Source organism: Sparus aurata, chromosome 16 (assembly GCF_900880675.1).
Source record: "Sparus aurata chromosome 16, fSpaAur1.1, whole genome shotgun sequence".
NCBI classification, from domain to species: domain Eukaryota; kingdom Metazoa; phylum Chordata; class Actinopteri; order Spariformes; family Sparidae; genus Sparus; species Sparus aurata.
Genome location: NC_044202.1, coordinates 24,661,419 through 24,678,639, shown reverse-complemented (window position 1 = coordinate 24,678,639; position 17,221 = coordinate 24,661,419). Strand labels below are relative to the sequence as shown.

The 17,221-nt window shown below is 41.2% G+C and overlaps 1 protein-coding gene and 1 long non-coding RNA gene across 2 annotated transcripts; one reads left to right on the top strand and one right to left on the bottom strand.

The window, feature by feature from the left end:
- The first annotated feature begins 5,697 nt into the window (after positions 1-5,697).
- Positions 5,698-8,101, top strand: insm2 (insulinoma-associated 2). The gene has a single exon (XM_030391895.1). The coding sequence runs from the start codon at positions 5,752-5,754 to the stop codon at positions 7,768-7,770; it is 2,019 nt and encodes a 672-aa protein (XP_030247755.1). The 5' UTR covers positions 5,698-5,751; the 3' UTR covers positions 7,771-8,101.
- Positions 8,102-9,054: 953 nt separating this feature from the next.
- LOC115566164 (uncharacterized) lies at positions 9,055-16,052 on the bottom strand. Its single transcript, XR_003980954.1, has 2 exons — positions 15,919-16,052; positions 9,055-12,541 (listed from the first exon to the last, which is right to left on the bottom strand). It is a non-coding gene; the product is annotated as an uncharacterized LOC115566164 (long non-coding RNA).
- Positions 16,053-17,221: the final 1,169 nt, after the last annotated feature.

The following is a 17,221-nucleotide window of genomic DNA, read 5'->3' as shown; positions in this document are numbered from 1 at the left end:
TAACAGTGTACTCTTACTTGAGCAAGTTTTTCTAACTTCCAGAGCTATATTGTGCCATATCCACACACACTTGGGATTTATTTAACATTTTCTTGAGGTGTTTGTCCTACACATTACCACATCCCACATATACATATAACGATTCATTAAAAAAAAGAAAAAAAGAGTATCTGCATTGAGTTGATCAACAATATATTACATTTACAATATTATATGAAACACCTTTCCACTTTGTGCAGAAATGTTAGTGCTAATCATTCAAACTGTTGCACCTTCATATTTGCAACCAATGCAATGTTTTGGGTTTTTTTTTTGGTTTTTTTATTAACTGAGAGGAGAGTAACAAATATCACACCCAGGATACAGCTGGGTCTGCATTTTCATTACCTTGCAGTACAGTAGTTAACTCATTTGTTGGTGTTCCTGTATTTTGCTGAGTCTGCTTTAAGCAGCTGTGGGAGTTTACGCAGTCAGCAGTGCTGACTTCCCTTTTGTTGAAGTTGATTGTTTTCATTCTGTCTATGTTACAGCACTTTGTCGAGAAAATGCTGCTAGAGAGATTGTGCACACAGTGATAACCCAGCACAGATTCACAACTCCAGGGTCCTGCTATCTAAAGCTGTAGTGGGCAACAGAGTGGTTCATTATGGTTCTGTCCTGAAGAGCAAGGACCAAGGAAAGTTGAACTCATCTGATCTGATTGACAATGCGTGTCTCAGTGGGTGCAGACAACAGATCAGACCACCCAGACTCAGTGTAACAGTGTAAGGGGGAATAACAACACAGCGGAACCAGAGAGGGACTAAAAGAAGAATCAAGTCAAAGGAGCGAGCTTGTTTACTCTGCCAGCAGGGGGAGTGAGAGGGCTGCTGTCAGTCAGTCACTGCTGCAATGCAAATCATCAGTGACATTTATAATAATAATAATAATAATAATAATAATAATAATAATAATAGTTATTATTATGATTATTGTTGTAATTTTGATTATTATTATTGTTGTGATTTTGATTATAATAATCAAAATTACAACAATAATAATAACAATCATAATAATAATAATAATTACAATAATAATTACAATAACGATAATAATCATCTTTTCAGAGATTAAGGTCAGAGGTCAGTGTCTTCCAGTAGCTTCCAACAAACAACTGCAGGCCCTCAGAGGATGGGGTTTGCTCAGTTCATAGAGATAGCACAGCTGACATGCAAGTTCAGGACTTTTTACTCAATGTTTGAGTCCGAGAAGGTCCACTCCATCTGCTGATGATGCTCTTAGGAACACATACCACTAGATGGTGCCAGATGACAACTTGAGTGTCAACAGAGCGTATCCACTGAAAAGTTAAATCTCGGGGAGTTCTACCGCTTCGTATGGTCATGTTTGACATTTATTTGAGACATTAGTTACTTATTTGTCACTTTACAGATTGTACGCTGTATAAGAGCCAAAGTACTCACTATTCAATTATTTCATCATCAATCGGTACAGGTATGGGTACTTTTATTGGTAATCACATTTTTAAGAAAAAACACAAATAAACAAATAACAAAGAAATTATTTAAATAACCAGAAAAATGCTGAATATCAGCTCTGATAATCAGTCAGCCAATAATTGGTCGACCATAGTATACAGTATATACAGACATGTAAATATATGTATTATTTCCTCATACTTACATTTTTGGTATTTAAGCACATTTATGGCCAGAAATCTTTTTTTGATACTTTAAATTTAATATCAGATATTTTATGACTACATTTTTTGATATCTATTTGTTTTGGCAAATTTCACAAAAAAGTCTTTATTTCTATTATTTTTTATTTTATTTTATTCTGAGAAGTATAACTTTAGGTACTTTTTACAACACTGGACCCATGTATGTAGACAGAGAGAATGTTCTTTTCTGTACAGCAAGAAAAAAGGCGGCATTAAAAATGCTTAAAGAACCATTTTATATAAGCCTATATATTTGTGTAAGACCGTAACATGACTGATGACCAGGTGTCTGTATGTAAAACTGAGAGTATGATATTTTAAAGGACACATTTTTACCGAGATCAGTTTCTGTCAGAACAATGCTGTATCTCCTCTTTTAGTGTCTGATCTTTGTGTTTTTCTCATCGATCATTGAATGAATCTCATTGATGAATGCATTCTTAATTGAAACTATTTACAAAAATATTAATAGTAAACTATTACAGCGATTGCTTAATCTGGGTTTTGTGCTCATAAAATCTCTGATTCACCCAACAGAGTTCAGTCTGTGCAAAATAGTGGTGACCTGTTTTAATGTGTTGTGGAGCTTCATGTTTGTCTTTTTTTTTGTAGTTATGGGCCACGTGGTGATAATTTATAACTGTTATTATAAAGACCTTCACATGGCTACATAAAAAGCTACCTCCCAATGTCCTTACCCTTTGTCGGCTGATTAACTTTTAAAATGTCTGAATGGTTTTCTCTTTTTTCTTTCATATATTTGGCTCTACACACACACAGGTGCAGCTATGCACAAACACAGTTCCCACCCTGCAGTCCTATTTAAGATGTAAACTCCATGTAAACAGACAGACAGCCAGACAGACAGCTCAGCTGTATAATACTGCAGTACTTAAAGGCCTGTGACTGAGAAGCACAGATCAATAGAGTCATTTTCAGCAGTCTGGAGGATTATCCACCTCACTGCCCACTGATGCGATGCAAACTAAACACACACACACACACACACACACACACACACACACACACACACACACACACACACACACACTTCATGTCCTGCATTGGCTGCAGGACATGAAGTGTGTGTGTGTGTGTGTGTGAGTGTGTGTGTGTGTGAGTGTCCTCAGACTGTCAGTGGATCCATATTTTCACAGGACATTGACTAACAAGATTTTTCCTGTTTTTAGTTGCTGGCTCAGTCCTGTCCTTCCTTTTTCATGAGTATGGTTTCATTATTTTAACTTCATGGTAAAGCTTTTGAATTGACTATTGTCAAAAAATGTATGACATTGTTGTATAAAAAAACAAGTCTTATCTGAACTACAGGGCGCTAGGTGGGATGTGGTAACACAAAGATGTCTGATCTACTGCAAAACCTGCTGCAAAATCTAGATATGAATCGCTGTAATAAATAGAAAATAGGTTATTGTTGTGTAATAGCAGTTAATTTGCAATTCAGAAATGTCCCTGTTCGCAGGACAAATAAAGGAAATTCTGATTCTGTTCATGTCCCTGTTTCACTTTATAGGAAAGCAGAGGAGTGATATAACAGTTTGCCTACTTTAATGTGGTGCGATATAATCATAATATGGAATACACATCTGTTAGAAATTATGAAAAAGTACATAATGTAAAATAAATCCAAATGTTAACTTTGTAGGTTTTGATATCCAAATAAAAATTTGTAGATAAATTGAAAAAAATGTAATTAGTTGTTCATTACATGATGATGAATAATAAATATTTCTATCATTTATGTCCTTTCTGGCAGAAACAGACTTCCACATAATCATTGAAAAGTAGGTTGAAATGATTGAGATAAAACCAAATTAGGTTACAAAATCAGAGGCTTCAGCCCCTTATGTTCACTGTGCCAGCCAGTCAGGTCAATAAAGGCTGAACCTGGGTCAAGGTTTCCTCTCTATGGGAGACATTAGCAGCTGACAATTACAATGAAAAACAACCCAACTAAAGACCCAGCAAGCTTGATGCTTAATTAGTTTTAGTGCTGGACTCTCCACCACCCATCTCATTTCTATTCTCATTTCTATTCCCCAGGCGGCCCTTGTCAAGCCAGCAGCCCGACCCTCAAGCTCGTTCTCACGCTCATCCGCCTTGATTGATTTCCAGGGAGCGACGCCGGCTGGCCTGAGCCCACTGGCCGAGCTGTAGACCGCCTGGCCCGCGAAGAGGGGCCGGCCAGCCCGGAGGGAGAGGATGGATGGATGGATGAATCTCCCTCCGATCTCTTATCAGCCAGAGCAGCTTCTAGTGGGAGGACGGGTGTGAATAGTCCCTACACACACACACACACACACACACACACACACACACACACAAAGATCACTGTCTCTATTCTCCACTCTTTCACTGCTACTCTGTTCTGCTTGGGAGATAAAGCCGCGCATACATGCTCGATCACACACATGCAAACACATCCACACACGCACGCAGAGGGAAATCTATGCCCGACATGTTCCCACAAACAACAGAGACGCAGATAATCAGACACTTCAGCGGGACACAACCGGTCCATTAGTACTCTTAAAAAGATCGGATCTGTATCGGAGTCCTCGGGGGTGTTGCTTCTTATTACATTGACTCCTACACAATAATGTGATCAGGATTTCTTCTTAAAAATATATACATTTGCGTGTTTGCGTGTGACAGCTGAAGGCACATCAGCCTCTAGGAATAAGAGGGAACGATCCGTGGCAGATGCTCATGCACATGGGAACCACAGCATGTTATTTCACACTGCAGCACGCAAAATGCACTACAATGGCACTATTAAAATTTAATGCGACCCTAGTAGAATTGTTATCATAATTTACACAGCTATGTGTAATTGATTATCTATTCACCACTTCACGAGTCTCATAATGACTGTAGGACAATCACATACCAAAAACATTACAATTAATGTCAAAGGGTCACATAAATAAATGAATAAAATGAATATAATATTGTTTTTATAGTTCCCTACAACGTATCAAGAGGCACCAACTATTCATTTTTGAATATTTAACTTCAGGGGCATCTTAAAATCATTTAATAACAAAACACTAAAATGAGACAAGTCTCATTGGTCCAAGTCAATCTAGAGTCAACACTTAAAAGTGAGTCCACATTCATTATTAAAGCGGCACTCTGTCGTTTGGGGGAAGACATTTTAATCACAAGAGAAAGATCATTGACTGTTTATTTTTTATTCTTATACTTAGAAAAAAGCTCAATAAAAAACCTGATCTTTTTCATGGCTGAACAAACAAACTGACTTTTAAAAGACAACACATTTCATCCTGTTTTTATATGGCGGACCCTGCCACCTTCTAGTTTCAAACAGTGTTCTGGAGACCTTATTTTCCTTTGAACACTCTTTTTTATTCACTTATGTATATATATGAGTTTGTATTATTATCTCGTTAATATTGTAATTTTTCTCCAAAACTGCATAGAGCCCATCTAAAGATGTTCTTATGGAAAATAGAAATATATCATTTTGAAGGCATTTTGGGGATTTAACTGTACCAAATGTCATCACATCCACATAACAACTTTCTGTCTGATGCTCAATTTCAAAATGTAAAACGCAATCTAAATGTAATCACTGAAAGCTTTGTTGAGGTTCTGACTCGAAAACTCATCATTCAAGTATGTAATGTAGCCTCTGTGTGTGTGTGTGTGTGTGTGTGTGTGTGTGTGTGTGTGTGTGTGCCGGTGTGAGAAAAGAGGAAAGACTGGTCGACAGAAACAAACACGCGCACCACAGACACTCTGCCTCTCTGCTGTGTTCTCGTAACACCTGCGCGCGCCCCCCTCTCCCTCTCTCCCCCTATCTCCCCCCTCTCTCTCTCTATCTCCCCCTCTCTCTCTCTCTCTCCTCTCCCCCCCCCTCTCTCTCTCCCCCCCTCTCTCTCTCTCTCTCCTCTCTCTCTCTCTTCAAAGCTCTTCTTCAAAGTGTGCTCGAGACAAGAGTTGTTCTTTCCGCCTGGTGGTGCCACGCGCCGAGCATCATCGTCACCATGCCTCGAGGATTTTTGGTGAAGAGAAACCGGCGGTGTTCAGCTTCATATCGGTCCCGACTCAACAGCAATGGCAAACCAGTCCCGTCTGACGGTGACAGGACCAACAGTGACATTTCTGAAGTGACACAACCAAAGGCAGTGAAGGAGAACGATGTTCTCAATGTTTTCCCGTTTGAACGGCAGGATGGACAGCTCCCGGTGTGCCGCCAGGACTCCGCCGGTGTCAGAGAGGCTTGGAGCCCGCACGTGGAGTCCGCGGTGGAGGCGGAGGCGGAGGCGGACCGTCGCGCTCAGCTACCAGAGACTGAAGAGCAGGTGAGCGAGGTGGACGTTTTAACTCCAGATGGTGATTTCTCCTACTTCTTCCCTCCTCCTCCTCCTCCTCCTCCACGCGACTTGACATTGACAGAGTCTTGCAGCCCTGTTAAACCGGTCGGCACAAGGCTGATAGAGCAGCACGAGGAAGGGGAGAAGCAGCCGTTGTACCCCGTCAGGTGCCTGACAGCATCCCCAGTTTCGGAGTTACCGGAGCTGCCGTTCCTGGTGAGCTCCACGCCGACTTCAGTTTCCGCTTCTTTTGAGAGGCTCCTCGCGAGCAGCAGCCGCCACGCGCCGTCCTACGGGCACGGCGACAAATACGACACTAACATGGGTCATGTGCACCTGTTCCCGCCACTGACACTCATGAACCAGGAGCAGCATCACGCAGCGAGAAAACGCACGTTCCTTGAAGCGGACCAACGCCTGAACAGCAATAGACACAACAAACAGTCCGCGGGCAACCCGTCAAAGAAACCCAAAGTGAACCGCAAACTCAACTTCGAGGATGAGGTCACGACTTCTCCGGTTCTGGGTCTGAGGATAAAGAAGGAGAGTCCCGAGCTGAGGCAACAACGACAACGGGAGAAGTCGTCTGCTCCCACCGGGAACCAGCCGCTGGGAGAGTTCATCTGCCAACTTTGTAAAGAGGAGTACCCCGACCCTTTCTCCCTCGCGCAGCACAAGTGCTCTCGCATAGTGCGCGTGGAGTACCGGTGCCCCGAGTGCGACAAAGTCTTCAGCTGTCCCGCAAACTTGGCCTCCCACCGCCGCTGGCACAAACCTCGTCCGGTGAACAACCAAGGAGGAGAGACTCCGACAAACAAGAGCCAGCCCTTAAAAGAGGCACGAGGTCTCATTCAGCACGAGAGGCAGCCGGTCGAGATGGAGGGCAAAGAGAACGAGCTGCTGCGCATCAACACTAATCAGCACCACGCAGCGCTGGACAGTTCCCGCATCAGGCGCGAGCCGTCCCTGCTGCTGCTTCACGGTCGGTCTCGGGACAGTCAAGACAGAGACAGCCTCGCGCCTCCTCTCTATGATTCCTCGCTACACTACCGGGACCCAGTTGAAAGCTGTCTGGACCTGCAGCCGCAGGTGAGAGCGGCAGACAGCCCGCCCTCGAGCCTCCTTCTACTGAACGGCAACCCAGACGAGCGCGCGGACCTTCCCCAGCAGCCGCCGCCGTCACTACCGCATCCACCTTTACCGTTTGTCCAGTCGTTACCGGAGGAGGAAGTGTACGAGTGCCGGTACTGCGGCAAGAAATTCCGCCGACAGGCTTACCTGAAGAAACACCTGGCTGCGCACGAGATGACAGCGCGAGCGTCTCCGCCCCCTTCATCTTACGGCCAGGCGCGCGAGACCAGCGGCGGGCAGAGCCAGGTGTTCCTGTGTCACCTGTGTGGCGCGCGCTTCCCGTCGGTTGAAATCAGAGACAAGCACCGTCTGTGGCACGCGATGAGGGACGAGCTGCTGGCGGGAGCGCTGGGAGGAGGACTCAGACCAGATGTGTTCAACGCGCAAGGGGAAGAGAATGGCAGCAGGGAGTGCGAGCAGCAGCAGCAGCAGATCTTCACGTGCAAGCACTGTCCGTCCACATTCTTCAGCTCCCCGGGGCTCGCGAGACACATCAACAAGTCTCATCCCGCCGAGAACCGGCAGGTGATGCTGCTGCAGATGACCGTGCGACCGTAAAACGCGCGCAAGAGAGACGGGCGCACTCAGCAGATAAAATGAGCCGTCATTACGAGGAAACTATTAACGGAAGCGGTTCGTTGTTTTCATTCAAATTAAAGCCCGCATATTTCAGCTGTCATATGTCCGGATTGAGGCCTGTTTGTTGAAGCCTGTCCAAAAGCCTTGTGAGCAGGCTTCAACTAACAGGCCTCAATCCGTGTTCTAAGTGTTACCACAGGACAGGGCTGAAGTAAAGTCAGTGTGCCTTTTGTAGCAAACGTTATCCATGGTATCAAACTAGTGCTGTCCGTGGTGCTGATTTTAAAAGAACGCCTCACTGAAACTTGTACAAAATAAACAATTTCTTTTGTTAGATTAGGTGATAACCCATTACCTCTCAGCGTTATTTTTCGTAAAAGGGGGTTGGGTCAGTAATACAAACAAGTTTCTAGACTTTGTTTCTGTATTTCTATACTCATCATAGGGATATAATTCTTTATCTGTATTGACACAGATGACGCCGGCTTTTTTCCGCTTCTCCCGCTTCCTCTCATACTACACACGGCACCCTGTACACGATTTGACATAAGATCGCAGTAACTCCACAGACCGCGTTTGACTTAAGGGCTGTTTTGATTTGGCCACAGTTACTGAAACAAGGAATGGCCGTACACTCTACATACTCACCGTCAACATACTTCTGTGGCAAAGTCATCAGATTATACTAAAGCAAAGGAGGAGTTACCTACTGGTTTAATATGTAGCGACCCGTAATTATATAGAAAGTGACCTTCCTTAGCCCCAAGAAGTGGAGACAGAATCAATGTTCTGACTCTGTTTCAAAGACGATTTCATGTACAGTAAACAATATAAAGAAACAATAAAACAAGAGAAAATAACCAGATAGACCATAATATGCCTTTTATAGTAAATGTGCCAGTTAACTTCTCAGCTATAAAAATATTTTCATACAGAAATGTAACTTTAATGTTAGTACTGCTAGTAAAAAGAAATGTCTTTTGTCTTTATTGATTATAAATGACTGTTGAAAATATTTGCTAAATGCCTTCATGATGCTAAAAATGTAATTGTGGTTCTATGAAGCCTATACAGTACTATTTTGATATGTTTGAATTTGAATGTGAAATTTATTGTAAATTATTGTCAATAAATGTTAACACAGTATAATTAATGAGTACAACCTACTTGCTACACACACACACACACACACACACACAAACATGCATTAATAGAGTCATACATCTGAGTTCAGTCCACACATATATATGAATAGGTCCGGGGGTCAGTGGTACGAATCATTTATTGTCAAATTCCATCATCGCTGTGTGTCCAAAAGAGACAGTACACGTTTACATACTACAGGTCTGACAGTAACATAGTTTGAGGAGTTGTGTGTATATTGTGATACAGCTGTTAAATGGTCAACACATGCAGTAAGTCTTGAACTGGTGTCATGCAGTATGTACAGTCAGTAGTTACATACATCAGCTTTGTTCCGAGCTAACGTGTGGACCGCAGCTTAACCCGTATCCATCACAGCCGGCATATTCAGAACATCCATCGACACAGGCACACAACATTTTTATTGATGACCGTGTTTCTGTGGTTGATATGGCTGCTGGAGAAAAGGTAGTCCGACTTTTTTCATCCATATTTAGACAACCAAAATGTCCCGTTCTGGTCAGAAAGGCTAAACAATAATTCTACAAATTTGAGTCCAAATCCTACAGACTATCAGGGTAGTTGATATTTATTTGCTAAAATGCTTCAGGGCTATTTAACTTATGTTGTATATTTTGGTTGCTGCTTATCAACATTTTTAAACCAAACAAACATGCATTAATACAGTCATACATCTGAGTTCAGTCCATTCTAGTGAGCGGATTATTTGAGCTAATCACTTTTAAATAAACTTGAAGTGTGAAATTACCCATAATTTTCTTGGGACTTTAAAGCAGCATCATGACTCACTGATATTTGAATCCAAAGAGTATAAAGGAGTGTGAACAGGATGTTGCTGTCTTGGACAGAGTTTGGGATGTATTGAACAGGTTCAAGTTGTCGACTTGTTTACAGGACACAGTCGGTGACTGGCAGATGAGCTGTAGTCTACATACAGCAAGTACAAATCAGTCCCAGAGTGCAATGGGGCTACTGGACCGCATGCCTCAACCAATCAATGGTGCTTCAATCTCAGCAATAATAACAATTGTAACAGCAATAATTTAAAGGGACAACTCAAATCTCAGCTGATGTCAAATGTTCACAAAAAAAGAAAAAAACGTGAATTTGACAATGGCAAATTTCTAAAAGTTAACTAACCCTTTTATCCCCATGGAGGGGTCAAAATAAACAAAACAAAACAATCTTACAGTCCTGTTTCTCTCTACAGAGATAATAAAACATAAACAAAATTAAACAGTAACAGAAAATACAGCTGTGAAAACACTTAACTTCAAGCAGTGAAGCATAATGCAAAACCTTTAACTCAGATCCAGATTTGCCAATTCAAATCTTTCATACGTGCATGTTTCCTTAACCAGGGATCAGGCAATTGCAAAAGAACAAAATGGAGGTGTGGAAAACAAGCTCCCATGTAAGATGGAAGACAAGATGGATGTACTTTAACGATGTTCGCTTATTTGAAACACTTAGGTTGCGTTGAGCTGAACTGATGGAGTGCTGAAATTAAGGTGTTGAATACATGAAGATCATCTATAGTAGTGTTAAATTCTGTGATTACATGCGAATCCCCTTCATCCAGAGCTGGAAAAAGGGGATGAGTCTAAATATAAGAGCAACAGGAAAAAAAGAAGCTATAAACTGTTCATATTTAAGTGATGATAAGTTGACATCTTTTTCTTTTCTTCCTCTCTTTGGCCTCTGATCTACAGTATCTCTCTTCTGTTTTTCCTCCTTCCACACACAGTCCTTAACTAAACCTGCCTCAACAGACGTGGAGCCACACTGAGCAATATGTCAAATGATTACAAAAATGTGAGGAAATAATGGCCTTACATATGTTTTTTCTTCTTCTTTTAGATTTATCCTGGCTTTGGTGCCAAGATTACACTTACAACTAGTACAGACGATTACTTAAGCTATAACGAAATTATTTTAAAACTCCTTGAAAATTAAGTGCAAACTGGTTATGAAAAGAAAAAAACGTTGAAACATAAAATCTTGTAGTGTCAACCCATTTGAAGCAGATATGTGGTCCGAGGTTAAACCACAGTTTGGCTTTGGCAGCTATTCTCACATAACAGTATATACACAACAAGCCTCCTCACACTGTACACATTCTTATAGATATTCATATATCTACTATATATATATATTTATACTCATACATATATAGATATACATAATGTATATATATATAGTCAATGGAACAAGGAAAGATTAGCTGTGGTTCGATTGCATCAGATGACGGAGTGACACTGAACTTAAAAATACAGCAACATTCGTGTTTGGGTCAAAACACACTTTACAGTCAATTAAAACAAACAAACAAAGGAAAATACATGTAATGAACATCAGTGCTTGTCCACATTTTACAGCAAAAAAAAAAAAAGTCAAACTTAAACATGCTTCCTCTATTATCAGTAACGTGTCGTTAATTTCTAGAAAGCGCTTCTCTCCTTTATGAAAGACAATATTCCCTCCATCACTGCTGTAACACTGTCTCACATGGATTCACTCAGAGGGTCGGCTGTCAGCCCCATAAGTTCAAAGAGGGGATTTTCTTCTTGATTCAAACACATGGAGCGTTTTTGGCTTGAGAGCGTTGCCACATCCACAATGACACATTTCTATTATTGTAAGCAAATAGATGAGTATGTATTTACAGTTAATGAGGGCAGAATATAAAGTGACCCCTTATCTTTATATTTCCTAATGCCGTACTGAGAACAAAAATAGACTTTTATCTTGCTTTCTTCAGGCAACACAAGAGGTCAGACGCTCTGAATTTATCCATATTATATCAAAACTCATATTTCTGTCTGTACACACACGGACCGACTATTGTACAAATATACAGATTCCCCACAGGGACCTTCAACAGTGTCAGCTTTTGTGTCTCTTTGCTCAGCAGTTTGATCTTAATGTATAATGTGGCACACTTAAGCTGTTCGCAGTACTGGTTACACTGGAGTTTGTGCAATTTCTAACATGGCACAGATTATTATGAACTAATACTGCACTGCTAAGGCTGCTCTTGTTCTAATGTGGCAGAGATCAGCATGCTGTCGTACTGCTTTAAATGGTTGTTTGACAGCAAAGCTAAGGATTAATTTAGTAGCTGCGAGCAGTTTCAAAATGAAGTAACAGTATAATATAGTCCACAGAAAATTATTACATGATTTTGAGTGTACAATTGTGCGATAAAGCGGTCTGTACATAAAAGGCCAGTGTCAGATCAGAACGGCAGCATGCTGGAGGAGATGGGATGAGCCCAGGAACACCGCACATCATTTTTCCTGTTAAATTCGATGTGTGTCATATTTAATTGAATCTAAGTACAATAGATGACCAAAGTTCCTCTGAGAAAACATCTTTCGAGGACTAAAGAGTCTGATTGATCAGACATGAAGTGACCTGAAGTGTCTAGGCTGGAGAGCTTAAGTTTTATTGGCCGATCCAGAGGAGCGTCGCAGCTTCATGGACATGCGGCTCTTGCTAGTCCGAGGAGACATGGGGGAAGCCGAGTCGCTCCCGGCCTCCCCAAGAGCCGGACTTTCTCCCCGAAGAATCTCTAGGCAGGAGCCTGAGGAGGAAGATGAAGAGGAAGGGGATATTGTGAGGGAAGGACAGGTGAGGTGACGAGGGCGGATGGATGGGGGAGGCAGGGATAAAGGAGAGGAGGTAAATAAGAGTAGAAAAGGATGAAGGGACAATATATATCATCACACCCCTTTCAGGTCTTCTGATTGCACAAGTTCCTAGAGTCACACCGGCAGGACAGACAGAATGACAGACACACACACACACACACATGGAAAATCACACAGTGTTTAACTGACCCTTCTACTTCTTATGCCAGACAAACACGACGCAACTTAACAGTCTGAAAAAGCCGGCCACAGTTTGTGCTTCTAGACTCATCCATGTGGGCCCTCTGAGGCCGTATGTGTCATTAAAAGCGTTATAAATAAACTTGTCTTGACATCAAATGTTTAACACCTGTCTTTTTCCGTCTGCTGTCAAGGCAACAACTATTTTGTGATTTAGTGATAACACAAAAGAAGAGCGCTGTAGCTATACATACTGCTCTTCAACTACACTTCTAATGTCAGCTGATTCTTTTCTCTATTCTGATTTAAGTTATAAGATACTGTAGAAGTGATGGTCCTAACTGGATTGGACATCTAGTCCAATAGACAAACAAGTATTGCTCAATTAAACAGTACTGAATAAAACACTGTTGGCATTTAGCACTGTGGTGTCAAATTAAGAGGTTAAAAGTTATTTAAAGAATGTCATATTTTTACAGTCCAGTGCAACCTTAGTAATGACTTCAGCAGATCAAGTAAATACATACAAAATCTAAAATCAGTAACCATTGAGTCTAAAGCTGATACTTAAGTACAGCAACAAGAGAAGCTAAACTGAGCCTCTATCTATACAGCATACCATTCACAGCTAGCATGAAGGACCTTCTGCTTCAGACCCTTCCCCTTCACCCTGAGCAGGTTAAAGCTGTCTGGTGGTTTAGGGACCATTACATACAAAGCACTATGCTCTTCTAGAGGAGAGGAGAGGAGAGGAGAGGAGAGGAGAGGAGAGGAGAGCAGAGGAGAGGAGAGGAGAGGAGAGGAAAGCAGAGGAGAGGAGAGGAGAGGAGAAGAGAGGAGAGGAGAGGAGAGGAGAAGAGAGGAGAGGAGAGGAGAGGAGAAGAGAGGAGAGGAGAGGAGAGGAGAGGAGAGGAGAGGAGAGCAGAGGAGAGGAGAGGAGAGGAGAGGAGAGGAGAGGAGAGCAGAGGAGAGGAGAGGAGAGGAGAGGAGAGGAGAGGAGAGGAGAGGAGAGGAGAGGAGAGGAGAGCAGAGCAGAGGAGAGGAGAGGAGAGGAGAAGAGAGTTTGGGGAAGGGAAAGAAATAATAGGAGAGGAAATAAAAAGTAAATTTGTGGAAAAGAAAGTAGATGAGAGGGCAGGGAAGAAAAGGAGAGGAAAGGAAACAAAAGAAAGGAGTTGGAAGGCAAGGAGGGCAAGTAATAAGAAGAGATGAGAAGACGGAAGGTAAGAATGAAACAGAAGAAAGGAGGAGAAATAAGATACAGAAAAGGGGATGTAAGGAAATAGAAGGTATAAAAATAGGGAAGAGGATGAAGGAACAGTTCAGGAGGAAGAAGGTATGGTCAGAGAAAAGAAAAAAAAAATACATGAAAATGAATAAAAGCAAGGAATAAGAAGTTGCAACACATGTAAAGATAGAAAAACGATACATTAAACAGGACGGAATGGAAGAAATAAACAGAAACAGACTGACAATACACAAACAACACAACACAACATGAACACACATTTATGGTGATACCGAAAATATTTCAGCTACACTGTTTCTATGCTTAGCTCCGCTTTCCCAACACTAAGTCAACAATTTCATAGGCATCAATACAAACAACTGTAGTGAAAAGAAAGAAAAATTGTTAGTTTCAAGTTAAACAATGTGTGTATGTGTGAAACTAAATTAGATATATGCTTACCCACTTTATAATGTGTGTGTGTGTGTGTGTGTGTGTGTGTGTGGTGCCAACAGTACTACATCATATCAAAACCAGGATGAGATGAGCATACAAAAGGTAAGAGTTAAAGTTTCACCAGGTCAGTGTGACATCGCAGGTTAACAGAACAAAAAGGAAAATTACTGAGTGAGTGAAAACACGAGAGAGCAGAAATCTCACATTGTTATAAAAAGGACGTGCCACTTTCATCATGCCACTGAGTGTAGTCTGGTATGAAGCAGATCTAATGCTTAAGGGAAAAAAGCCACACACGTTGTTCAACAGGATTGTCTTCAAAAAGACAATCCCTCCGAGTCCGTTAGACAAACTTTACCAAAATCCTAAGGGATGATCACAACAGGTTTCATTAAAGTCACTACGAGGAACGTTCAGTTCTTCTTGATTATAGTGCCCCCTTTTGACAAAAGCGGTAGGACACCAGCATCTGCTGTTGTAAAGGTCTTTGCTAGCAAGTACCGGCTGCATGCGCATTTGTTTTGGAAGCGAGTGACAGAGTGACATATGTGATCGGACCTAAGCACTGGCATTAATAATAAAACTAATAATATAATTAATAACATTAACTATATAACAATAGCGGTGTGTTTGTTGGTGGTCTTGTTTGCTGTCCCACGTCATTTATCATCATCAGATATCATGAGACCAGAAACACTTAAAAGTTCCTTATAGTCACTTTAAAGTGTATTTTTTAGTTCTTCATACTGAAACATGGTGTAAAGAATCTCTTGTCAGTCTCACTATTCAGTCTGTCAGTGTGGCTATTGTAAATGCAGAGGCAAACTACCCTTCTGGTGGACCACAATGGGTATTTAAGTACTCTGTAAATAGTTGTAACTAGATGTGTAAATAGGCAACTATTAACTATGATGCTGACCATAACAACCTATTTTTCTAAAGCCTCTATGCTGCCTGCAAATGACCAAAATAATCCGTTAATGCATGTTTAAAATGGCCACAGCAATGTGAGGATTAAAAGGAGCAGTTTTAGAAATCTGTTCAACAGTTCAGCTACTCAAGTTCAAATATCAGTGACGAAATGTCATTAATCTGATCAAACAAGTTGTTAAACAACAGGACTAATATTACTGCTTGTGTTTCAGTGAAACAGAGCTCATCCTTTAGCTCAAAAAAGAAAATAATCTGTCTTAACCTAATGCCCTGTTACTACGCAGTCTGTCCAATCATACAAAACTGCCCCACAGGTGAGCTGAAAATGACACTTCCTTTTAAATATTACAGAACTATAAACACATGCAGACCTGGTTGGAAAACACAGAGGAGAAAAGTTGAGAAAACACACTGTGGTTGAGCAAGGACTTGGAGGAGAGCATAGGTTAGGCTGAAACGCAAGTAGGAAGAGCCAATCAGAACGGGGCGTGTCAATCATGTGACCAGGCTTACCTTTTAGCTATAGGCAAGTGAGACAATACGATCTAAAGGAGGGGGGAACAAAAAGAAAAGGAGAGGAGGAAAGAAAAAAAAGAAACCAAAATAAAATAAAATAAGGTAAAAGCAAATGAAACAAATAAATTAGAAAAATAATAATAATAAAAAAAGATAATGAAATAAATAAACAAAATAAGTAAAAAAAAAAAAAAAACAGAAAGAGAGAAGATTGTTTGATCATTGTGCTGTTAAGGGAGGGGAACCTGTAAGTTAATATGGGGGTGTGGAGAGAGAGAGAGAGAGGGGGAGAGAGAGAGGGAGAGAGAGAGTGAGAGAGAGAGGGAGAGAGAGAGTGAGAGAGAGAGTGAGAGAGAGTGAGAGAGAGAGAGAGACTGAAAGAGAGAGAGTGAGAGAGAGAGACTGAAAGAGAGAGAGAGTGAGAGTGAGTGAGCGAGAGAGAGCGAGAGAGAGAGTGAGAGATAGTGTGAGAGAGAGAGAGTGAGAGAGAGTGAAAGAGAGATAGAGAGAGTGAGAGAGAGAGAGAGAGAGAGAAGGGGGGGTTGTTGTAATTTGAGCAGAGTTTCTTTCAGAGCACAGGATTGATGGATTGATGGATTGATTATGTGTCCCATTTGAATTCTGAGTTTTTGACATGATACGCATATTAGGATCGAATGCAAAGTGAAGGTTTTGAAATGAATGGCTCTGAGAATATGTTATTATCTGACAAACCTTTTAATCCTGTGTTCTGAAAAGACATTTGGGGCTGAACAACACACTGATAACACAATGAAGAGCATGATAATACAACCTCTGACTTGAGTACAGTTCAATATTCTGAATGAACAAAAATAATAAACTATAACTTGTCAGATTGTGTTTTATGTTATTCAGCCCCAAAGCAGGTTGATTGTTATTATATGATTATTAATATTTTGACACAATAGCTGGTGAGATGGGGAACAGTTGGCTGAGAAACAGTGTTTAATTATACACACATTTTGACAAACACTCAATGTCACACCTCTGCTTGACCACTAAACAACAAGCCTCTGTATCCCTACATTAATACACTGATGTGTGACTAACACAGGCTTATGTCACACAGCTGTGTTCTTTATAAAGGAAGTGTGTCTTAGCTGCAGAAGTTATTGTAAAAAACTGCCATGTTGAGTAATCTGATTATCTGTGAGTCAAAGGACAGGACGCCATTTTAAATGACACTGAACCAGACACATAACAGGCAAAAAATGATCAGTAGCCGTCTAATAAGCTTAACAGGATACATATGAGAGTCATACATTAGAATACGACTCCC

Excerpts from the sequence above, each read along its gene's own strand:
- insm2 (XM_030391895.1), top strand. The coding sequence starts at position 5,752 with ATGCCTCGAGGATTTTTGGTGAAGAGAAACCGGCGGTGTTCAGCTTCA.